The 25,639-nt window shown below is 45.9% G+C and overlaps 1 protein-coding gene and 1 long non-coding RNA gene across 3 annotated transcripts in view; both read left to right on the top strand.

Moving 5' to 3' along the window:
* The first annotated feature begins 458 nt into the window (after window positions 1-458).
* On the top strand, window positions 459-9,473 carry LOC105472719 (t-complex 10 like). Of its 2 annotated transcripts, XM_011726248.3 has the most exons (6): window positions 490-585; window positions 1,165-1,207; window positions 1,871-2,012; window positions 3,630-3,845; window positions 6,893-7,030; window positions 9,210-9,473. In XM_011726248.3, the coding sequence occupies exons 3-6, from the start codon at window positions 1,872-1,874 to the stop codon at window positions 9,438-9,440; spliced, it is 726 nt and encodes a 241-aa protein (XP_011724550.2). In that variant the 5' UTR covers window positions 490-585; window positions 1,165-1,207; window position 1,871; the 3' UTR covers window positions 9,441-9,473. The 2 variants fall into 2 exon arrangements, with proteins under 2 accessions (XP_011724549.2, XP_011724550.2); XM_011726247.2 differs by lacking the exon at window positions 1,165-1,207 and having other exon boundaries at window positions 459-585.
* A 6,949-nt stretch (window positions 9,474-16,422) lies between these two features.
* LOC139362993 (uncharacterized) overlaps window positions 16,423-25,639 on the top strand; it is a 29,104-nt gene continuing 19,887 nt past the window's right edge. The window contains exon 1 of the long non-coding RNA XR_011622796.1: window positions 16,423-17,039. This is a non-coding gene — a long non-coding RNA (uncharacterized lncRNA). The remainder of the gene's footprint in view (window positions 17,040-25,639) is intronic.

Below are 25,639 nucleotides of genomic sequence, written 5' to 3'. Positions count from 1 at the left end.
GATGGCCAGGGTTTAACAGGAACATTGACTCTCGCTTGCTCCTCATTCTCTTCTCTACCACAAAAATCACACGAACAATTCAGATGGAGATGCATTTAGTGAAATGATGAAACTTTGAATCCTGTCTCCTATTTAAACTCACATATATTATTTTCCCCTCATAAAAAATGTTTTTTTCTAGTAAATAATTTGATATCCAAAGAAAATTTGTATTTCTTCAAAAATGTATGCTCAGAGAAATGAGCTCTTACTACACGTTGGGTGTTGAAGACTTGATATTAAACACATGATTTTTGTCAATTGGGAGGAGCAGTTTGACTCTCTCCAATGTCCTTTGTGGATGGATGGACTCTACTGACGATGAGCTTCTGTATTAGAATTGCAGGTTCGGGGATGTTTAATTATTATCTGAGCTGGTACAATGGTGACGCTGAGTGAGACGTTCATGTCCCTTTAAGACAGAAAGTCCGTTGGAACTGTCTGCTGCTCACTGGTCTCTGGATATGAGGCGGGAGGGCTTGGGGACAGCTGTTGGGACACGGCCCAGATGACCTGGTCCCAGCAGAACTGACTGTCAGGGAACAGGTGAGGTGACGAGGTCTGGTAGTAGGGCTGAGGGAAGGGGTCTTCCCTGGACGGAGGGGGTCATGAGTTTGGGGCCGAGGACACTGCGGTATCCCCTCAGAGGAGTGGGAAAGAAGGAGCTTTCTCAGGGCTGTGAGGACCGTGACCCCAGCCCACTTCCGCAGACACATTCCCAGTCCTGGCCGGGAAGGAACGGCAGTGGTCCGGTTACTGGTAGGTCTTGTTCTAGACCTTCCATTCGCTTCCATCAGGAGACTCTCTTTTAAACAACATTTCTCCGATCACTGTGGTTAAACTGTTCCTTCTTATGTTTGTATACAGTTAGAAGTTTATGAAAACACAGTCAGGGTTTTGCTGGGGGCCACGGGCTTCCTAAAACCAAGAGGGCGAGGCAGAGGTGGAGGCAGCCTTCGGAGATGACCCTGCAGGCTTGCAGCAAAGCTTTGCGTTTTCTCTTTTGTTTTTGTTTTCCAATTGCTGTGAGCTTCCTAGAACTGGTATAAACGCTCTACTTATAAAAAGGTGTTTCCTTTCCACGTCTTCACCATGAATTCACAAATGTCGCCCTGACGGTTCAAGACTCATACTCAGCACAGTGGAGGGTCTGCCTGTGCCCCTCCAGGTGGGTGCTGATCCCGTGGTGCTGATTAAAGGGCTGAGAATTCCCTCAGTGTCGCATGTGACCATCCACTCACACCCACTCACACCCCGAGACCATCCCGCTCACACCTGCTCACACCCCGAGACCATCCCGCTCACACCCCAAGACCATCCCGCTCACACCCACTCACACCCTGAGACCATCCCGCTCACACCCGCTCACACCCTGAGACCATCCCGCTCATACCTGCTCATATCCCGAGACCATACCACTCACACCTGCTCACACCCCGAGACCATCCCGCTCACACCCTGAGACCATCCCCCTCACATCCGCTCACATCCATTCACATTCTGCTCATATCCCACTCACACCCCACTCACATCCCGCTCACACCCCTCTTTGGATGACCAGAGTGCGTTAGGTGTCAAGCTGATCTTCTAGGATTTCAAGCATTTTCCACGGAGGATGGTGGAGAGCCAGGTGTGGACAGCTCAGTCCCTCCATCTGTGGTGTCCTTTCACCTGGTCAGCTTCAGGCTTGGGAATGTGCACACGACCCAGGGGGAGAAGAGTGGCTCCAGGTCCTGCTTACACTTAGGTTGGGGCTGGGGCCTTCAGCCCACACTGACAGGGTAGGGGGGCTGCATTCAAGCATCCCCATAGCCCTTCCCTTCCCAACCAGGATGCTGGCAGGTCAGCTCAAGGCTGGCACCCACAAGGGCACCCACCCAGAGGACCCATGCCCGGGAGCCGGGGGTGTTATGGAGAAGACAGCTGCGGCAGCTGAGGTCCCCACAGAGGACTGCAACGCCGGGGAGACGCCAGTGAGTTGAGCTCTGTGGGGACAGAGTTAGCCCCACCAGGCGGGACCCTGATTCCTGTCCCTGAGGCCCACCATTGGACTTTCCCTCGCCGGGCCGCTGTAGAAATGCACCACCCGGGGACACTGATTCCATACTTCCTCTCCAAGGGGCACGTGGCTCTTTCCCCCTCTGTAACCATATCTCTTGGTGGATGGGAGGCAGGGCAGGGAGTTAAAGAAAATATTAACATTCCAGCTTTTCTCCTGTAATCCAGGAGAGGCACCAGACTTTAAAAACTTCATTAAAGAAAATCAGAAAGTTGACATGCCTCACATCATCCCAGCAAGTTTCCTGATTTTTACCATCTTCCTCACTGGACCCTGTTGGACAGTGCTTGCTGTCATTAAAGTCCTACAGGTCCCTGTGGCCAGGGCCACCCAGTGCAGGGCTATACCTTTATCATGATCCTGCTTATATTCTCAGAGCAAGACTGGAGGCTCTACGATCCAGTGAAAGATCCCAGGGGAAGGTTAACATGTCAGGTTGAAAATGCAGTGACTTCCATAATTTTTAAACTATTGACTATACATCCATGCCAGTACAGCGTTTGAGACCAGCCTGGCCAGCATAGCAAAACCCTGTCTCTACTGAAAAAAGAAAAATTAGCCAGGTGTGGTGGCATGTGCCTGTAATCCCAACCCCGGATGCTGAGGCACCAGAATTGCTTGAATCTGGGAAGTGGAGGTTGCAGTGAGCTGAGATTGTGCCACTGCACTCCAGCCTGGGTAACAGAGCAAGACACTGTCTCAAAAAAAAAAAAAAAAAAAAAAAAAAAAAAAAAAAAAAAAAGAATGCCAGCCTCTTTTTGCTGTAGTAGTGTTTTAACAAAAAAATCATAATTCACTAACCATCTTTATCTGGTTATATTATGTGGACTAACTCATAATAAACACTACTTAACAAGAATAAAGCTATGGCCAGGCATGGTAGCTTATTCCTGTAGTCCCAGCACTTTGGGAGGCCGAGGCAGGTGGATCGCTTGAGCCCAGGAGTTTGAGACCAGTCTGGGCAACATGGTGAAATCCCTATCTCTACTAAAAATACAAAAATTAGCGAAGTGTGGTGGCACATGCCTGCAGTCCAGGCTATCTGGGAGGCTGAGGCAGGAGGATCACTTGAGCTCATCAAGTTGAAGCTTCAGTGAGCTGAGATCATGCCACTGCACTCCAGCCTGAGAGACTGAGTGAGACCCTGAAGAAAAAAGAAAGAAAGAGAGAGAGAGAGAGAGAGAAAGAAAGAAAGAAAGAAAGAAAGAAAGAAAGAAAGAAAGAAAGAAAGAAAGAAAGAAAGAAAGAAAGAAAGAAAGAAAGAAAGAAAAGAAAGAAAGAAAGAAAGAAGGAAGGAAGGAAGGAAAGGAAGGAAGGAAGGAAGGAAGGAAGGAAGGAAGGAAGGAAGGAAGGAAGGAAGGAAGGAAGGAAGGAAGAAGGAAAGGCTGTGGTTGTCCTGTTTATCTCATCGGGTGTCTTTTATTCCAGGAATAGTGTTGGTCTTACATCAGAGAGGGCTTGAGTATTTGCAGATAAATGTGCCCATTGTGACGTCTGAGAGGTTTTTCTGGTGTTCTCTTCCCAATAACAGCCATTACAGCAGCAGGTCATCAGACTCCACCAAGAGCTCGGGAGACAGAAGTCTCTGTGGGCTGATGTTCATGCAAAACTCCGGAGTCGTATACATGCTTTGAGGAAGCAGAACGTGGAGCTCCAAGAAAAGCTGCGATCTCTGCAGCTGCGGCAGTGGGAAGCCAGGCAGAAATCTGCAGCGTCCCCACATGCGGGGCAAGAATCACGCGCTCCGGTACCAAAAGTGCATTTATGTTTTTGTACCATTTGCATTGTGTGAAAATAGCGTCCCCGTAAAGATGTGGGCTTTATTGCTGAGTGACGTGGTATCGCTCACGCTCCGGGTGGTGGGCGGGGTTGCTCACTTCCAATCAACTTCATTTCCCGTAAGTAATGATTAATAAGAACTGGATACATCAGGCGTCTCCCCTGGCACTCCAGCAGACAGAAGCATTGCCGCCCCCAGGCTGTGTGTCTCAAGTCTAGAATTCTAAGACATCTCCGGACAACAGCAGCAAACACTTCCTGTGGACTTTACATGGGCTAGATACAGAGCTGTACGGTCTTACTCTCTATGATGACCCTACGAAATGGATACTAAAACTAACTCCATCGTGGCCACGGGCTGGAGAACATGGAGCTGGGATTTGAACCCAGGGTGACTGCAGAGCCAGCTCAGTAGCCTGGTGTCCTTCTGTTCATCCTCTAGGGCAGCTGTGTAGAATGCAATAGAGACCTGTTGAAACGGGAAAAGTTCCCTTGTCCGCCTCACAGGGTGTGCGATGGGGGTGTGGCTCGCTTCTTTGGTTCTCCACTGCTCAAACCTCTAGGGGAACATACAGACCGGCAGCCTGTGGGGCTCTGACCCCACGGCAGTGTCTAGGGGTGAAAGTTTCCAGCTGAAGCGCCAGTGGGTGTGTGTTACAGGGCGGGTGCTCTTTGGTTTAGCCGTCTGTAGGCAGTTTATGTTTATCGGCTCAATTAGACCCTCTGGCTTATCACATGGACAGAGGGCTTTCTGTGTCCTGGGTTCTTGCCTTGGTGTACCTGAAAAATCAGATCACATGTACGCTTGGAGGATGGGTGCAAGGTTTTTTATTGAGTGATGATAGCTCTCAGCAGATGGGGGAGCCAGAAGGGAGATGGAGTGGGAAGGCGGTTTTCCCCTTGGGGTTGGGCTGCCCAGCGGCTGGGCTCTCCTCCCACCACCCCGAGCAAACGCTGTGTCATTCCACCAGTCAATGCCCTGTTGGTGTCTGCTGTGTCTGCTGGTGTGCTCTTCGGCCGGTGTGTTCTTCTGGACAACCAGCCACTTGTGTCTCTGCCTGCTAGGGTCTCGGGGTTTTTACAGGCATAGGATGGGAATGTAGCAGGCCAGGGTGGTCTTGGGAAATGCAACATTTGGGCCCGAAAGCAGAAATGCCTGGGTCCGTGGGCACAGGCCTAGGGGTGGAGCCCTAGCCAGGGACCCGTCCTTCTCTACCCAGGACTTTCCTGCCCCCATCCTGTATCACTACCCTGCTCTATCCCAAACGGAGAACCAGCATTCTCATGCTGAAGTGGTGGGTGCCTCCCAGCACCAGCCTGCCTTTACAGAACACTGAGCTTTCACGTTTGATCACATGGCTCAAAGAACCAGCCTAAGAGAGTGTGAATGTGGCCAGTGTTACCACTGCCTTGTCTAGGTCCTGTTTCCCGCACATGGGTCTAAGCAACTTGAATCATTAAAATTATACGTACAGGTAACGACACATGGAACCACGCGAACACCCTCCAAATGTACGTGGGGATATTTCTTAGTGGATTAAGAAAAGTACTAACATTTCCTAGCTGCACTTATTGTGTGAACTTTTAAATCGGTACTTCCAGAACTTAGAATATTTCTGATACAGCACAGTGATTACAACACACACACACACACACACACACACGCACACACACACCCACTGAATATATTCCAGAGGAGCCTGCTCTGTGTGTTCTGTTCTCCAAGCACAGCGAGAACAGCCACAAGTTCCTCTACAAGAAATGACGGGAAATCTTGGAAGTTATTCCCACTCTTTGGGAGCTCTGCGAGAGCTTTGTTTCCATGGAGATGGCTTCTGTTGCCTCAGAAAGAAAGTGGGTTTAGCCTCTCAGCACAGCAAAGCGCGCAGTCCTTCTGTGGAAGGACGAGCAGAAGCTGGGCAGGCTGTTCCTCCATCAGAGGAAGAGAGGGGGACATTGCCACAAATACTGGCCAGGATTATCCACCTTCTGTGGGGAAACCCAAGAAGACCCACAGGGATTTTTCCCTGCATATATTGTACGCCAGTTCCTAAAAATTAGTATCTACTGCCCCATTTGGGTCATTGTACGTTGGGAGAAATGTAACCATGACAGTTACCCCAAGAGTCAATGAAGTCTTACTCAGTCTGCACATGCCCTACAGTTTTTGATCATTCTCTTATTTCGAGATCAGAGCTTGGTGAATTTCCAAATATTTTTCCATTCTGTGCATTGTACTGGTCACCATGGAGCTCTTCATAAGAACAGGACCTACGCTCACAAGAGCACACCTGATCTGAAGAAAGAGGATGGGATATGTGAATCCCACACTTTAAATATGCGTAGGTGTAGCTGTGTGTAGTTGCAGTTTTAAGGACTGAATATCTAAAAGTCTGAGGCGTGAGCACCCACGGAACGCGGGCATGGCTGTGTGGGTGAGCCACTCTGGATCTGATACTAAGGGTTCTTTCATAGCAACCCTCTCCCCTTCTCACTCCCTCCTCCTCCTCAGAGGGGAGAGCGGTGAATAATTTAACATTCCAGACCTCACATACCTCACCCACCTGAAGGATCACGCTGTTCCAGGTCAGTCTGCTGATAACAGGGAAAGTTGGGAAGTTGCATTTTGAATCTTAGACAAGTTGTAGAGACAACACTAGAAGTAGTATCACATTTTCTTCCTCCATTAGCACATTCCTGGTTGAAGACACAGGAGCCTAAAGGAAGATATGTCGGGTATTGTTTATTCTGTAGCCGTTGGGATCCTGTGATCATCTGGAAACAAGGAACCGCAATAAGAAACACAAAGCAAACATCGGCTGCACAGTTTCCTTCACAAACTTTTGGTGAGGGTTTCTGTGCTTATCAACATGTTAGGGGGAGAACCCAGTCCAAGCCCCCCTACCTGGTACTGGAATGTTTTCAAGGACATTCCAATTATTCTTGATTGTTCTAAAATTTGAATTTATTTTACCTTTGAAAACGTGAAAATTTTCCCTGCATTTTGTCTTTTAGGCATTGGAACCCGCTTTTGGAAATATTTCACCTCCGTCGGCTGATGAAGAGACAATGCCCAAATACGTTGGCCGCAGGAATCAGAGTGCCACTTTCCTGGGACAAAGATCGTCATCTAACAATTCAGCTCCTCCAAAGGTGAACCTTTGTGCTTAGCATCTGTAAAGAGCAGCAGAAGTTCTGTAAACAAACACACACAGCCCGTCAGCTCCTCACCACACAATTTCTCCTCCCTGGGTGAGCATGGTGCTCCCTGGAGTCCTGACACACCCCGTCAGCTCCTCACCACACAATTTCTCCTCCCTGGGTGAGCATGGTGCTCCCTGGAGTCCTGACACACCCCGTCAGCTCCTCACCACACAATTTCTCCTCCCTGGGTGAGCATGGTGCTCCCTGGAGTCCTGACACACCCCGTCAGCTCCTCACCACACAATTTCTCCTCCCTGGGTGAGCATGGTGCTCCCTGGAGTCCTGACACACCCCGTCAGCTCCTCACCACACAGTTTCTCCTCCCTGGGTGAGCATGGTGCTCCCTGGAGTCCTGACACACCCCGTCAGCTCCTCACCACACAGTTTCTCCTCCCTGGGTGAGCATGGTGCTCCCTGGAGTCCTGACACACCCCGTCAGCTCCTCACCACACAGTTTCTCCTCCGTGGGTGAGCATGGTGCTCCCTGGAGTCCTGTGTTCTTCCAAGGACACAGTGCATGCCTTTCAAACAAGTTCCTAACCCTTAGCACTTCTTGCTGCACAGCAGATTCCAAGTCCTCCTGCTGCTTCCCTCTGAGCGCACTCACAGCAGCAAGCGTCTGGCTGGGCCGAATGGACTTGGGGGCTTTGTTTCCGTGGGTGCAGCCTGCAGAGGTGATGTGCATGGCACTCTCTCCACGTGCCGTGGCCATTGTGTCTCGGGGCTCACAGCCTCCCGCACTCCCTGCTTCTGCACTGCTGTCTTGCACCTGCTGCTTGTCGGCGTGGACTCCTCTGAACAGGGTGGCAGTGTTAGCTTCGGGGCCACAGTACAGGATGCTATTTTGTCTCTTGTTGGGAATAGGCCCCCAAATCTGACCATAAACTGGCCCCAAAACTGGCCATAAACAAAATCTGCAGCACTGTGACATGTTCGTGATGGCCATGATGCCCACGCTGAAGGTTGTGGGTTTACCAGAATGAGGGCAAGGAACACCTGGCCCACCCAGGGTGGAAAACCACTTAAACACGTTCTTAAACTACAAACAATAGCATGAGCGATCTGTGCCTTAAGGACTTTCTCCTGCTGCAGATAACTAGCCAGAGCCCATCCCTCTATTTCGGCCCATCCCTTTGTTTCCCATAAGGAAGAATACTTTTAGTTAATCTATGATCTATAGAAACAATCAAATTATCACTGGCTTACTGTCAATAAATATGTGGGTAAATCTCTGTTCGTGGCTCTCAGCTCTGAAGGCTGCGAGTCCCCTGATTTCCCACTTCACACGCTATACTTCTGTGCGTGTGTCTTTAATTCCTCCAGCGCCGCTGGGTTAGGGTCTCCCTGACTGAGCTGGTCTCAGCAGTCTCTATCAAATTTTTCTTTGTTAAAATTAGATCCTCTTTAGAACATTCTGCCAGCCAGTGTGTCTCTTCCTGTCCTAGCTTTGTGTCACCCTCATACTCAGGAGGCAAATATTGTGAGTCCTCAGCCAGCAACTGATACCCCCAGCTCCTGAAGATGATTTATCCCTTTGCATTCTTTCCCAAAGCAACTGCTGGTCAGATAACACTTTATTCCCTGAAGGAAGATCAGAAGTCGACTCCAGGCATTTGTCACAAGTAGGAAAATAGCTTTTTCAGATCTATGAGTACAAAGCATTGTAAGTCCCAGGATGGACGGCACAGGCCCAGCCTCCTGTGAGATGCGGACTTCTCTCATGCTCCCTCATGGACCTGAGTTAATCACAGGCATGCTGGGCAATGTACGAGCAAATAGATAACTGAATGGGTGGCTTATCCACGCCTTGAAACCATCACTTTTTAAATAGCACAAAAGGTAGACAATTATTTTTATTATGCATTTTTGAATTGAGCTTCAAGCACTTTATTTCACTGCTGACTTTATTCTACAATATCAGCCATATATTGGAATCCTGAATTCCACAGGAGCGTGGGCTGTAAAATGGGGAATCAGAGACACCAAGTAGTGGATGCCACGTGTGTCCTTCTGTAGGAAGCAGAGGTAGAATCATCTGGATTCTGTGATAGCTGGTGTGATATGTTGCTCAACATTTTTAAATAATATAATGGTTACTAATGCAAACATTTCCCACATTTATTTTCAGCCAATGAGTTTAAAGATAAGAAGAATTAACTTGTGGAAAACAACACCACAGGAAAACAGAGATAAAAGTCTTTCCAGGAGACGTCAAGGCAGAAGAGCAACACCCTCTGGAAGGCCGACTCCCTGTGCAGAGAGACGGAGGGTGTCTGAAGATGGAAAGGTGCCCTCAGACACCTGTGCCACTCTACACTGGCTGAATGGAAAATTCAGATTCAGAGAAAGTTCCACTTAGGTCTAATAAAAGTACTCAATTTGTTATTCAAAATAGACCAAGTAATTTATTAAACTAATATGTTTCTATAGGTAAAACCTTGAATTTCTTCAGAAATGTCTTTAATGCTATAAAAGCAAACAACTTGGCCGGGCGCGGTGGCTCAAGCCTGTAATCCCAGCACTTTGGGAGGCCGAGACGGGCGGATCACGAGGTCAGGAGATCGAGACCATCCTGGTTAACACGGTGAAACCCCGTCTCTACTAAAAAAAATACAAAAAACTAGCTGGCCGAGGTGGCGGACACCTGTAGTCCCAGCTACTCGGGAGGCGGAGGCAGGAGAATGGCATGAACCCGGGAGGCGGAGCTTGCAGTGAGCTGAGATCTGGCCACTGCACTCCAGCCTGGGTGACAGCGCGAGACTCCGTCTCAAAAAAAAAATAAATAAATAAAATAAAAGCAAACAACTTGAATTGGGTTTTAAAAATCAGTTGCTTTCCTGAGCTCTGTAGTTGGTATATTTCTGCAGAGTCTTTAAAAGAATTGACCTACCCTGTAGTGCGGGGTGCAGGGCTGTTGGGTGAGCCCTGGCGTCTTGCTGGAAATCGAGGATGGCTGAAGATGGCTTTGTGCTCCCAGCCTTTGGGCTCAAGGTATTGCCCACTCCAGGGACCTTGTGACAAGGCAGGCCTGTGACTGTCGTTGCTCCAGGCTATGCATCCATCTTCCTGAAGTCTGCAAGACTCGAGGGGCAGAAAATCACCAGTGCAGGCTTCCCAGGCCGCCATGCTGCAGGAGCAGATGGCAGCAGCCAGAGGAGCTGGTGAGCAGGGTCCGGGACTCCTGTTTCCATGCTCCCGGTAAAATGCGGGGCCTTCTTGTGGATGCGCGTGAGCAGAACATCTTACTATGGCAAGGACATATCCTTCATGGAGCTGCCTAATTTGTGGCCACTTTTTGTCTGATTCTCTCATTGGTTTCTTACCTGTGAGACTTGCCGACACCCCCAGCCCTTCACCCCACACACAGCCCACATGTCGGTCTCCAGGGGCCATGACTGGAGATTCCGAATCCTAGCGGTCACTTCCCTCTGAGCACACTCCCAGCAGAAGGCGTCTGGCTGGGGCTGGGTGGACCTGGGTGCTTTGTTCCCCTTCCTCCATTTGCCGGCCCATGGTGTTGCTGCCACCCTGATGGAGTGCCCTCTCGTGTGGCACCTGCCTGGCCCCTTTCCCAAGCCCCAGTTCTGTCCATGCAGCTGTGGGTGCTTCCTGCATTGGGGGTCCCGCCGGGAAGAGCCAAGAGTGCCCCTGGGGGAGTCAGGAAAGAATTCCCTCTTCACCTCACTGCCAGAAAATGACCATAGCAGCTTCGCCACCCCTGCAGGAACCTATCTTGGTAAAGAAATGGAGCCTATGTGGTGGCCGAGCCTCAGGTGTGGCTAAGCTTCGGGTGTGACCCTTATGCACAGCACAGCCACAACCCGACACTGTCTTCCTCCTGTAGGTCCACTCCCCCGGCCTCCTGCCCCCAGGCTGCTTCATGGCCTCTGCAGGGAGCTTCGTAGAGGTGAGGCTGATACCATCTGTCTGCTTCAGACCACCGCAGGCTCTGTGTGCCCTCACAGTCCCCTTGGCACTTCTCTGTGGGGTGGAGAAGCCCTTCCCATGAGGTCTCCACTAGCCTGGCTGCTTTGTTCCTGCCGCCCCCTCCCCTTCAGGCCCCCAGACAAGATCTCAGTTTACTTGCTGGTGCCGGGTAGAATGCGGAACTTTGTCTCCCACCCACTTGCTAGCATCTGTGCAACCTCCAGGCATCATCTCAGCTGACAGTGACGCCATCCCGGGGAAGCTCCCCTGACCCCCGGTTCTCCTGGAAGCCTGTGGTGCTCCTTCACCCTTCATAGGTCCCGTAAGCCAGTGTCACAAGGATCCGGCTTTTCTCTCCTGTGTCTGCCTGCCGCGGGACTGTGGGCAGCTTCAGGGCCGAGAGAGTGCCTTTCCATCCATGAATCTCCTGATCCGTCAGAATACTCGGAAGAGAGTGATGCCCAAGAAACACCATGGAGTGTATTCAGTAAAGAATTAATGTTCCTTACAGGATCATTTGTTGTTGAACTGATCTGACATGTGTATAGTAATCTCACGAACAAGAGAGAACGTGTTCATACGTTCGCTTAAACTGAATGTAGCAATCGCATTAGGATAATGATACTTCCACAATGTATATGCACTATCTTTTTAAATTTAACTTATTTGCTTTTTAGACGGAAGCTCGTCAGTCTTAGAGAGTTCTGAAGGTGGATTTCTCAGCCACGTTCAACCTGATGAGTTCACTGGTTCTTCCCCAAACATTGCAGAACTGCAGTTAGGTGGGCTGAGTGGCTTCTGCAAGGGTGGCCCACCTAGCTCCCCTGAGGGAGACCTGAGAAGGTGACCTTTTCATCTTGGGGAAGTGACATGCGGAGTGTCAAGAGATGGTTGCATCTTCTTGACAAGAGCAGAAAATTAAGATGATTCCAAATGTCTCTTTAGTTCCTGAGGTACAGTCTTTCAAACAGAGACTTTTCTTTTTTTACAGATTTAAGTTGGTTGCATTTAGCACATAGTCAAACAAGATTAATATTTTTCATGGCTTAAGAGTTTCCCAAGTCAAAGTTTCATTTTTTTATCATTTTGATTTACAGTTCTCAATTGACATTAATAGACTGGAAGGCAAGAATAGCACACATACTTCTAAGCCCTAGCTAGTGGTCCACTTGTAACATGCTATATTTTACAAGAAATGTCAATAAAATGAAATTATTTTCTCTACGGCAGGGAATTTGGGCTGTGAACTTCCGTGTGATGTAAAAGTAGGCACCTGGCGGGGGAGTCTGGGAACACAGGTCCCGCCTGTTTTCTGTTCTCCCGAGAAAAACCCACATTCTGTTCTGCCCTTTGCAACATCTTCAGTGGCGGGACGAGTGGGAACATTTTTCTTGGGATTTTATTTTGTCTGGGGATCCAGCTAATGGGTTTGCCTGGAAGCTTCAAGGTTAATGATCTGCATTTAGAAAGAGCACCGCAGCCATGGCAGGTGGTGTCTCTGTGCGTTATTTGTATCAGGTGTTGAATGTGGCAGTTGTCACTGTGGCCACCCTGACCCCAGAGCAAGCGTACGAGTGGGAGATAAACGCTTTAATACAACACAAAACGTGGTCCCAAGTCCTGGTGCTGACGGTCCGGGGCTCAGCTGCGCCCACCGACTTAGAAGCAGAGGCTGCAAAATGCCAGTGCAACGTGCGTTTCTCCCAGGTGAAGGACTGGGAACTCCACCTCGGTCCAGTCCTCTCTCCCACTAGCCTACAGCCACAGTGTCTTGACTTCTGGGCTTGGGTGACAAGCCCTCTCCCCATGCCTCCTTGCTGTGGAGTGTGTCCATGGACGAGGTCAGCCCACTCCCACCTGCTGGGACGGTGCTTTGACCCACCTGCAGGAAGGACTTTACTAGATTAAATCCAGGTTCAAAATGATAACACAAACTGCCTCCCAACATAGGTGTTTCTGGTGCTTACAGATTTACTATTATGCAAATGCTCAGACGACACACATGACCTACCCTGATGGTTTGGAAGCTGTGCAGTTTCTTAACAAGCAGACAGGTGAGTGATGTCACCAGGAACCCGCGTGGGTAGGTGCCTTTACCTGTGAGTGTGCAGAGGTGTGGAGACTTGCGGGTTAGCAAATACTTGAGCCCTGTAGGCAAGTTCCCCACAGCAGCAGCTGTCCAGATAATTTGGGGCTTACCCTGCTTAATGCATGTTTTCCGGGTTCTTATCCAAGAACTGTGAGCCTGTGGCTTCCGTGCCAGTGTGTAAGTGCACCCAGGTTTGGATGCCTCTGTAAACACCATCAGATCTCAGTCAGGGGCTTGTGTTTTAGCTTTTCTGGGTCGACCTGGCTACATGGCTCGAGCAGCAACCTGGATAAATGGGTGTTACTTATTCGCACAGTATGGTCAGCTCATTGTCCTAAAAACCACCATATTCTTTCCCGAAGTCTCGCCTGGACTCTAAAATGCCATCCTCTGGGTAACTCCTAGGTCTCTTGGGAACTGGGCTGCACAGCAGGAGGTGAGCAAGCCAGGGGAGCTTTATCTGTATATACAGCTGCTCCCCATCGCTCCGTTAGGCCTGAGCTCCGCCTCCCTCAGATCAGTGGCAGCATTCGATTCTCATGGGAGCGCGAACCCTCCTGTGAACTGTGCAAGCGAGGGATCTAGGTTGTGCACTCCCTGAGAGAATCTAATGCCTGATGATCTCTCGCTGTCTCCCTTCACCCCAAGATGACACCCTCTAGTTGCTGGGAAAAAAACTCAGGGCGCCGAGTGCGGTGGCTCACGCCTGTAATCCCAGCACTTTGAGAGGTCAAGGTGGGCAGATCACGAGGTGAGGAGTTCGAGACCAGCCTGGTCAACATAGAGAAACCCCATGTCTTCTAAAAAACAAATAACAAAAAATTAGCTGGGCATGGTGGAAGGCACCTGTAATCTTAGCTACTCAGAGGCTGAGGCAGGAGAATCGCTTGAACCTGGGAGGCAGAGGTTGCAGTGAGCTGAGATAGTGCCATCGCACTCCAGCCCGGGTTACAGTGTGAGATTTTGTCAAAAAAAAAAAAAAAAAAAGGCTCAGGGCTCCTATTTGTTCTACATTGTGGCGAATTATATAATTTATAATTAATTCATTACAATATAATGAATATAATAATAAAGTGCACAGTAAGCTTAGTGTACTCGAATCATCCAACCTCCCCCGCCACACCCCACATCCATGCCAGTTGTGGAAAAATTGTCTTCCATGAAACTGGTCCCTAGTGCCAAAAAGGTTGGGGACCACTGCATTAGATAATGACAGAACTGTGTTAAAAATATCCCAGTTTGGGCCGGGTGTAGTGGCTCATTCCTATAATCCCAGCACTTTGGGAGGCTGAGGTGGGCAGATCACCTGAAGTCAGGAGTTCAAGATCAGCCTGGCCAACATGGTGAAACTCCATCTCTACTAAAAATACAAAAATTAGCCAGATGTGGTGGAGTGCGCCTGTAACCCCAGCTACTCAGGAGTCTGAGGTTGGACAATCGCTTGAACCCAGGAGGCGGAGGTTGCAGTGATCTGAGATCGCGCCACTGCCCTCCAGCCTGGGTGACAGAGCAAGACTCCATCTCAAAAAAAAAAAAAAAAATCCTAGTTTGGTTATGAATTTACTAATATTTATTTGTAATTTTTCTCTTTCTTATGAATTGGTTTCTTTCTAAAAATCCTTAACCAGTGACACCTATTTTTATACCTTTAATGCTTTCTGCTTTAAGTCTATTAAGTCCAATAGGTACAGCAGCTTTCTTTTAGTTAATATATGCCTGGTATACCTGTTTCTATTCTTTCTCTTTTGCTATTTCTAAATCTTTATCTTTAAATAGGATCTTATAAGAAACAGACATTAAGAAAAGTATATAATCTGAAAATAACTTTCCTTTTAACCTGAGGTTTTGTTTCATAAACTGAAAATGTATCAGTATCCTTGCTGTCCTCCACAACCAACTCAAGAGTCTTTTAGTTCTAATTCTCCTCCCCGATCTCTCATGTTATTGTGTTGGCTTCTGCCAGGATTTTCACTCTAGGTTGTCTTTACCCTCAGTATTAGTTATGATTATTACTGTGGTATTTATGCAGCCAGTGTGTACTTTAAACTTCTTAAATTTATGCAGAATTTGGGGTGCTTCTTTCCCATTTCTTGGGCTTTTCTTCTTGGCACAATTCTACTTGACAAGCATGAAAAGATGGAGGCAATCAACCCTTTCAGTTTTGGCTCATCTGAAAATGTCCTTTGTTTTGCCTTGTTCACGAGTGATCGTTCATCCTGATGCAGCTTCTGACCCCTCATCCTGTAGCTATTCCATGGCCACCGTGTGGCAGGCATTGTTTTAGGGCTAGGGAATCAACAGTGAGCAAATTTGCAAAAAGTTCTTATCTCATGACATTTTATTGGCGGGAATCACTTGTATGCACGGTTTATTTCCTTAAATCTCATGAACCAACCTCTGCTACTTTCAAACTTTTCTTCTGTAGCTTTCTCACTCCTCTCAGCCTTTGTGGAACTGAGGAGAGTTGGGGCCTTGCTCTGGAGTAGGCTTTGGCCTGAGGGAATGTTGTGGCTAGTTTGATCTTCTATCCAGACCACTCAAACTTTCTCCAAATCAGCCATAAGGCTGTTTCGCTTTCTTGTCATTCATGTGTTCACTGGAGCAGCACTTTTAATTTCCTTTAAGAGGTTTTCCTTTGCATTCACAGCTGGGCTAACTCCTGGGTACACAAGGCCTTGCTTTCAACCTTTCTCAACTTTGAACAGGCTTTCCCCACTAAGCTTAATCATCTCTAGCTTTCAATTTAAAGTGACAGATGTGTGTCTCTTCCTTTCACTTGAACACTTAGAGGCCGCTGTAGGTTATTAATGGTGTAATTCCACAATTGTGTCTCAGGGAATAGGGAGGCCTGAGGGGGAGGGAGAGAGATAGGGAGCAGCTGGTCATTGGAGCACTCGGAACACACCTGACATTTATTACGTTTTCTGTCTTAAGTGGGTGCCGTTGTTGGTTCTCCAAAACAATTACAAAGTAAAATCAAAGATCACTGATTACAGATCACCATGACAGACATAATGATAATGAAAAAATTCGAAATACTACAAGAATTACCAAAATGTGACACAGAGATATGAAGCGAACACAAGCTGTTGGAAAAATGGCACCCATAGAGGTGCCCCAACAGAGTTGACACAAACTTTCAATTTGTTAAAAAAAAAAAAAAATGCGGTATCTGCCAGGCATCATAGAGCAAGGCGCGATAGAGCAAGGCACAATAAACGAGGTCCGCCTGTGCGCGCAACCCCCTCGCAGGGAGGCTGTAAACGCAAGGCAGGAACATCATGAAAAGGCCCGTTCTGAGCTCTGGGCTACAGAGGGCGCTGTTCGGTGAACAGGTCATTGCGCCGTTCAAAGCTGCTCACAGTGCATCTCTGAAGTAACGCGCCCAGAATTTAACTTTTCAACATGTGCCGTGCCACAAACTGGGTCACTGAAAACCGCGGAAGTTTATTCCCCCCGGGACCAGGTGGGCTGCGCCCTCAGGGAGCTGAGCGGTCCCCGTGAGGCCCCTTCGCTGCCTGCACAGTTCAGCTGTGCCGTCCCCAGCGCAGCGGTGCCTGGACCCGGTGTGCAGAGGAGTCGTGGTAAGAAATGTGCACACATCGTCCAGACAGACGGTCCCGTGAGTCTCTCCAACAGAAAAGAGGAAGGTCAGGCGGAGTCCTGAAGGCGAGGCTTGCAGAGGTGGGAGAACCAGGCAGAAGGCCACGGGCCTGCGGGGCTCCCAACAGCGACCAGGGCGGCGCCCTCCACACGCGGGCGCCCCAGGAAGGCTGATCTGTCCGCGCTGCCTGCGGTGTGTGGCAGCTGCGCGCTCGTTACCTGTGGGGCAGAGCTGGCTGGAGCCACTGCCTGAAGAAACTCGGCTCTGTCCTCCGCTCCGGGGAGCACAATGTGGCCGGTGGATGCTGAGTTCCTTCTGCGGCCTTCCGCAGCCCGCAGGTGAGTGACTCTGCAGAGCATCTGGCAGGCCCGCGCTTCTGCTTCTCGTTGCCTTCTAGGCGGTTCTGACTTTGACCCCCCTTTCCTCCTCTGCTTGTGCCCTCGAATCCTACGTTAGGGAAATGGGGATTCTGTTTTGAAACAAAATGAGAAAGAATCATAACCTTCAACTTCAGAACACTTCTAAGTCAGTAGAACCTGTAAGGAAATACAACCACATTCTGACTATCTTCTATAGGTTGACGGTATTAAAAGATGCTGTAAAATAATGTAATTGTATAAAAAGAAAAGAAAAAAAACAATGGCAATAAGAAAAACGTTCTCCATTTTACTATTAAAAATTTAGTAATAGAAAACTTTATTCACAAAAATTCATATCGAACACCAACTGTGGGCCGGGCGCGGTGGCTCACGCCTGTAATCCCAGCACTTTGGGAGGACGAGGCGGGCGGATCACGAGGTCAGGAGATCGAGACCATCCTGGCTAACACGGTGAAACCCCGTCTCTACTAAAAATCCAAAAAACTAGCCGGGCGTGATGGCGGGCGCCTGTAGTCCCAGCTACTCGGGAGGCTGAGGCGGGAGAATGGCGGGAACCCAGGAGGCGGAGCTTGCAGTGAGCCTATATTGCGTCCCTGCACTCCAGCCTCTGTGACAGAAAAGACAGCCTCTGTCTCCAAAAAAAAAAAAAAAAGAAAACCAGCTGTGAATAATAGGTCAAGTTCAGCTGTGTTTGTCAACTGTCAAAACCCACCACCTCCCGGGTGGACCCTGAGGACCCAGTAGGTGATAAAATCTAATCTTCATCAAGGATGTTGGACAATCAATAAACAACAGCTGTATGTTAATAAAGCTGTATTGCCTGTCCTTCTTTACAACTGCACTTTAATTAGATATTTACATTTTGCCTTTATGAAAATATAGGCAAATGTTTTTTCCTATATTTTCCTTGATGAAAAATGTTTAAATATTCATTTGACTTCTTTCTTTCCTATTATTCTCTTTATTTCATTTAAGATGTATGCTCATCTTATATTGAGCTCAGATCTCTGAACTCTTCCTCTTAATAAACAAACCTTCCACTTCTTTTTGTTCATTAAATCTATTTTAATCTTTCTTTGACAGTGATTTTTATAAACAATGGTTGTTTATTAGAGAAAATAATATCTGGACTAGAAGAAGTGTCAATGAGATTAGTTTTACAAACTATCAAGTCAGTTATCTAACTTGTTAAGTGCTGCCCAAATATTAGTAATTTAATAATACTACAGAAATATCATGTTGTCCACCTTTAGAAAAAATTATTCCAGGTATGTCATTTGTTTTAATTTGAAGAATATATAGTTCAGACAGTTAAGTTAATGATTCAACTCATGGAAGCTGACAATTCAGAATGAGCAGTGTGATAATGTAAGATTAATTTTTCAAATATTTTAAAGTTTCTATTAAATATTTAAAAATTATATACCAACTGGGTCTTAAGATGGCCAATTTGATGCTGCTGGGAAGTGCTGCTCCCTTAGAGAGAGGGCAAGATTTTGACTAAATCAACATAATTTGAATAGATCTTTGTAAAGAAGATGCTGAATGTGGATGTAGAAAAGATGCAGACCCTGAGGCTGAAGAGGGAGGAAGCTGGAAACTCCAAGCAGGGTAACTGAATGCTAAGGCTCCTGCCTGGCCTTATGCAGTGTCTGAGGAAGGGGTAAGTGAAGGGACTTGGAGACTGGAGACCTCACACCTGCCATGGACATTTCAGCTGGTAGGTGGATGTCATCAGAGATTAGACATGTGCTTAGACAGAGCTGCTGCAAGCATGGTGCCAGGAACCTTTGTACTAGGGAGAGCTTTGGCGGAGCCTAACCCACCAAGGCCTGCCTATCTCCCTTTGACAGGCTCTGACCCTAGCTAACCTATCTCCCTTTGACAGTCTCTGGCCCTAACTGAGGAGAAAGCAGGGCCACCTTCCCTGTGGGACTGGGGCACACCTGTCCCACAGGCTACCTGCCTGCCAACCCCTCCCAGGGCTCCTGCCTGGCCACCCTGCAGAAGCCTGTACATGGCATGGCTCCACTGCCCAGCCTGGGTGCTTTGTACCACCTAAGTGCATTCTGGAAGCCTGGGAGCCCTTCAGATCCTGTAGTGCACCTGGGACCCAGTCCCAAGGGTCTGGAGGAGGGAGCTGCAAGCGGGTCCTGATACCCCAGGGCCATGGCCCATGGCTCAGGATCTGTGCCTTGCACTCAAGTCGGGGAGGACCCCACACTCTCAGAAAACTGAGAAGGATGAATTGCACTGGTTCACAGGTTGGCCTAGAACCTACACATGCCTCCCTCCACAGAGCAGGTCCAGTAAGGATATGGCCTATTTCCCTGCTGGACCTCTGTCCAAGGGAGCCCTGAGGCTGAAATATAAAATTATAAATAAATAAATAAATAAATAAATAAATAAATAAATGGAATTGCTGGCAAAGTGCCAGTCATCAGAGGTGGCTCCCCCAATCCCCAGGAATGGATCTGGTGAAGGGGTCACCTCTCTCCCCCTTGCACTGCAGAGCATAGCTACAAATCCAAGGATACACAAAGGAGCCATGCTGCCAAGTAAGAGCCCATCTTCCATCCATTGTTCTCAAGCACTGTCTACTGGATCACAGCCCAAACTACAACAAGAACAAAAAATCACTCTGCAAATTCTCCCTGTTGATAAACCAAGGGCAAGAATTCAACAGCAAAGATCCTGTACAGAGCCTCAGCCCTCTGAAAACTTCCAGAAACAAAGCCAACTGACTGTATGAGATTTCCATCACAGTTAAAGGAACACCAGCCTTCTCAGATGGGAAAAAATCGGCATAAGAACTCTGGCAATTCAAAAAACCAGAGTGTCCCATTACCTCCAGATAGGCCCACTAGGTCCCCAGCAATGGTTAATCAGTCTGAAATGTTGAAATGACAGACATAGAATTCAGAATCTGAATGGCTAGGAAGCTTATCAAGACCAGGAGAAAGTTGAAGCTCAATTCAAGGATGCAAAGCAATTCAGTAAAATGATTCAAGAGTTCAAAGACTAAGAAGCCATTTTAAGAAAGACCCAAATTGAACTTCTTGAGCTGAAAAATTCACTACGAGAATTTCAAAATACAATCAGAAGTAGTAACAGCAGAATAGACCAAGCAGAGAGAAGAATCTCAGGGCTTGAAGACAGGTAATTGAGTCAACTCAGTCAGGCAAATATAAAGAGAAAAGAATAAAGAAAAATGAACCAAACTTCTGAGAAATATGCAATTATGCAAACAGACCAAATCTGTGACTCATTGGCATTCTTGAGAGAGAACAAGAAATAATAAGCAACTTGGAAAATATATTTGGGGATGTAGTCCATGAAAATTTCCCTGATCTCACTAGAGAGGTTGACCTGCAAATCCAAGAAATATAGAGGACCCTAGACAGATACTGTAAGAAACAACCATCCCCAAGGCACGTGGTCATTGGATTCACCAAAGTCAACACAAAAGAAAAAATCTTAAAGGCAGCAAGAAAGATGGGGCATGTAACTTACAAAGGGAACCCATCAGGCTAACAGCAGACCTTTCAGCAGAAACCTTTTAAGCCAGAAGAGATAGGGGGCCTATTTTTAGCATCTTAAAGAAAAAAAAAATTCCAACCAAGAATTTCATATGCTGCCAAACTAAACTTCTTAAGTAAAGAGGAAATAAAATCCTTCTCAGAAAAGCAAATTCTGAGGGAATATATTTAAACTACACCAGACTTAGAAGAGATCCCCAGAAGTGGACCTGGTGAGGGGGTCCTCAGATCCTCAGGTCCCTGATGAGGGAGACCTGGTGAGGGAGTGCTAAACATAGAATTGAAAGAGCCTGCTACCCCAAAACACACTTCAGCATGTAGCCCATAAGCACTATAAAGCAACTGCATAATTAAGTCTACATGACAGCCAGCTAACAACACAATGACAAAATTAAAATCACTCATATCAGTAGTAACCTTGAATATAAATAGGCTTAATGCCCACTTAAAAGTCACAGAGTGGAAAGCCTGATAAAAAGATAAACTCCAAATGTCAGTTTTCTTCAAGAAACCCATCTCACATATAATAACACCCACAGGCTCAAAGTAAAAGAATGGAGAAAATTCTACCATGCAAACTGAAAGGAAAAAAGAGCAGGAGTCACTATACTTATATCAGGTAAAACAGACATTAAATCAAAAATCAAGAAGGACAATAAAGGGCATTATATAATGATAAAGGGTACAATCCAACAAGAAGCCTTAACTATTCTAAGTATACATGCACCCAACATTGGAGCACCCAGATTCATAAAATAAGTTCTTCTTGGCCAATGAAAAACCTTAGAGAAACACAAAATACTAGTGGGAGGCTTGAACATCCTACTGACAGTGTTAGATCATCAGGGCAGAAAGTTAACAAAGAAACTCTGGATTTAAACTTGACACTTGACCAACTGGACCTCAGACAGCTACAGCACACTACATCCAACAACCAAAAAGTATACATTTTTCTCGTCTGCACACAGAATATATTCTAAGATCAACCACATGCTTGATAATAAAAAAGTCTCAATAAATTCAAAATGATTGAAGTCATACCAAGCACATTCTTGAATCACAGTACAATAATAGTAGAAATCACTATCAAGATCTCCTCAAATTATACAGATACATGAAATTAAATAACTTACTCCTGCATAGCTCCTGGGTCAATATCAAAATTAAGGCAGAAATCAAAAAAAAAATTGAAATTAATGAAAATAGGGACACAACTTACCAAAATCTCTGGATGCAGCCAAGGCAGTGTTAAGAGGAAAGTTTATAGCCCTAAATGTCTTCATCAAGAAGTTAAAAAAATCTCAAATTAACAATCTATCTCTGGAAAGGAAGAAACTAGGTCAACTAAGGGAAAGGAACTAGGGGGGAGAAAATCCCAAAGCTAGCAGAAGAAAAATAAACCACTGAAATTAGAGAAGAATTTAATGAAATTGACATGTAAAAATCCATACAAAAGATCAATAAAACCAAGACTTGGTTTTTCAAAAAAATAAATAAAATCGATAGGCCACTAGCTAGTTTAACAAAGAAAAAGGAAGAGAAGATCCAAGAAAGCACAATCAGAAATGAAAAAAGTGTTTTTAAAATCAATATCATAACTGACCCCACAGAAATACAAAAGACCTTCAGAAACTATTATGAATAACTCTAAGCACACAAATTAGAAAATCTAGAAGAAATGGATACTTTCCTGTAAGCACACAATTTTCCAAGATTGAATCAGGAAAAGACTGTTACCCTGAATAGACCAATATCAACTTATGAAATGTAATCAACAATGAAAAACCTACCAACCAAAAAAGCCCTGAACTAGTTGGTTTCCCAGCTAAATTCTACCAGACTGAAAGCCATCCAACACAAAACTATTCCAAAAAATCAAGGAGGAAGGTTGTTTCCCTAACTCATTCTATGAAGCCAGTATGAGCCAGATATGCAAATCTGGATTTGAAAAAACAAACCTTCAGGCCAATATTCCTGATGAACATAGACAGAAAAATCTTTAATAAAATATTAGCAAACAAAATCCAGCAGCATATAAAAAAGTTAATACATCACAATTAGGAAGGCTTTATTCCTGGAATGCAAGCTGTTTCAATGTATGCAAATCAATAAATGTGCTTTACCACCAAACAGAATTAAAAGCAAAAACCATATAATCATCTCAATAGATACAAAGAAAGGCTTTGATAAATCCAACATCCCTTCATGGTAAAAACCCTAAACAGACTTGGCATCAGAGGAACATACCACAAAATAATAAGATCCATCTGTGACAAACCCATGGCCAATATCTTACTCAACTGGCAAAAGCTCGAACAATTTTCCTTGAGAACTGGAGTAAGACAAGGATGCCCACTGTCAGCACTCCTGCTCAACCTAGTCCTGGAAGTCCCAGTTTGAGCATTCAGGAAAGAGAAAGAAATAAAGGGCATCCAAATAGGAAAAGAAGAAGTCAAACTATCTCCCTTTGCTGATGATATGATTCTATACCTAGAAAATCCTGAAGACTCTGCCAAACACTACCTAGAATGCATAAATGACTTTAGTAAAATTTCAGGATACAAAATCAATGTACAAAATTTAGTAGAATTTCTGTATGCCAATATTGTTTAGACTGAGCATCAAATCAGGAGCATAGTTCCATTTGCAATAGTCAAAAGGAAAATGAAATACCTAGGAATACAACTAACCAAGGAGGTGAAAGGTCTGTATGAGAAGAACTACAAAACACTGCTGAAATAAATGAGAGACAATACAAATCAATAGAAAAGCATTCCATTCTCAAGGATTGGAAAAATCACTATTGTTAAAACAGCCATATTGCCCAAAGCAATTTACAGATTCAACACTATTCCTATCAAACTACCAATGTTATTCTTCAGAGAATTAGAAATACTATTATAAAATTCATATGGAACAAAAAAGAGCCCAAAATAGCTAAAGGAATCCTAAGCAAAAAGTACAAAGCTGGAGGCATCACGCTACCTGACTTCAAATTACACTATAAGGGTACAGTAACCAAAATAGCATGGCACTGTACAAAAGCAGATGCATAAACCAATGGAGCTGAATGGAGAACCCAGAAATAAAGCCACACACCCACAACCCTTGACAAGGCTGATAGAAACAAGCAATGAGGAAAGGACTCTCTATTCAATAAATGGTGCTAGAATAACTGGCTAGCCAAATGTCAAAGAGTAAAATTGGACCCCTACTTTTCACCATATACAAAAATTAATTCAAAATGAATCAACTATTTAAATGTAAGACTTCCTACTATAAAAATGCTAGACGATAATCTGAGAAATACTCTTCTCAACATTGGACTTAGTAGAGAATTTATAGCTAAGTCCTGAAAAGCAACTGTAACAAAACCAAAAATAGACACATGAGACAAGCTAAAGAGCTTCTGCATAGCAAAAGAAATGTTTTTGATACATACAGCAATAATTTGTTCTTACAGGAATTGACAGCTATTTCACATATGGAATAGTTTCCAAGCCTGCAACTTTTGGGGCAGTCCACACTATTCAGGGGCTCATAGGAGATCTGATTTATGAATGTAAAATCCCATAGAATAATGCCTAAACCTAAAGGACCAACTTTATGGTAAAAAGAAGTGCAACAATGAACATATGGCAGTGGGATCCATCCATTGACCATATCAATCAAAACCTCTCTGCCTATAAGAGTCATACTGGATTGGTCTCGTCTCTTTAAAAAAAAAAAAAAAAAAAAGCAGCTATGGTGTTGACCTGGTGATGACACCTTCCAAAGTTTTGGCTCTGTCCTCAAAGGTGCATTTTCATACTTTGAGTGAATGGCCATCATATGATCCCCACTAACTAGCATACATGGATGATAAACTGGATCTATGAATGGACAATGGCCAGACTGTATATAAAAACAGGACATTGACCCATAGTCTGCAGCAGCCAGTCCAGGAAACCAAATAACCTCTGTTAACAATCAGCCCAAAACAGTCAGGACTTAATTAAGAACTTCCAGCTTCCTTAATTTTTGCCACCTTTATAACTTTGGACAACTAGAGAAAGCCAAATATGCTCCCCAAACCAATCACATAGGACCCTAGTTAGCCCACCTCCAGCTACCTTGGGTCAACAACCTCTTATCAGAGGATACCTGAAATCTTCCCTTTTTGTTTACTGTAAAACTTTCCCGTTCCCCTGCCTGCCATTGAGTCTTTGCCAACTCTAGGGATTCTAGTGATGTTGGTGGCCTCCCCTGCTATAAAAATCTGTGAATAACAAGCCTCTGCTTGATCTCGCTTGTGTGATCTTTATTTTCACGTGGACCAGAAACCAAAGAATAGAATGAGGTGTAGGAGATCTGTCAGAGTGGTGGAAGAAGCTACAGGGAAAGGAGCGGGCCTTCTGAAAGGTCGGAGGCTCTGCATAGCTTTGGGGGAGAATAAGCTGAAGGCAGCTGTTCTCTTACCCCGAGGCGGAGGACAAGGAATAGGTACAAGGGAGTGTAAGGAAATTTATCTTAAATAGGCTTGTTTACTTATGTTGTCCAGAAACTGACCTTTGATCATCCATACATGTGACTCCTCCCTAAAAGGGGGAACAGTAATGTTAATTACTTGCAAATTGTATTTGCTCCAGGCTTTCAGCATTATATCTATACTGAATAAAAGCAAGCAGCTCTGGCTGTTCGAGACTGCTCACTCTTTGGCCACTATTGAGTCCCCTAGCTGCTCTTACACTGCATACCTGTGTCTGAGTACTCCTTTCATCCATCACTCTGCCAGGGTCTGCAAGACAGACCCGGCAAGAAGGGATGGTCCCTTTCATTATAACTTCTAGTAATCCATTCAGAAAATCATTTCCTATCCCAAAACCTGTGGGCCTGCAGAATTAGTGGTTGCCTCTGTCTTGCAAGGTGGATGGGCACTTATACCAGGCAGTAACAACTAACTTGTTACTTGGTTACTTTGGACCACTCATCCTGATAGACCGGCAGACAAAGAAAAGAGTTAATATAAAAGCAGAGGTA

Source organism: Macaca nemestrina, chromosome 4, assembly GCF_043159975.1.
Source record: "Macaca nemestrina isolate mMacNem1 chromosome 4, mMacNem.hap1, whole genome shotgun sequence".
Classification (NCBI taxonomy): domain Eukaryota; kingdom Metazoa; phylum Chordata; class Mammalia; order Primates; family Cercopithecidae; genus Macaca; species Macaca nemestrina.
The sequence above is the reverse complement of the archived record's forward strand: the minus strand, read 5'-3'. Positions and strand labels throughout refer to the sequence as shown.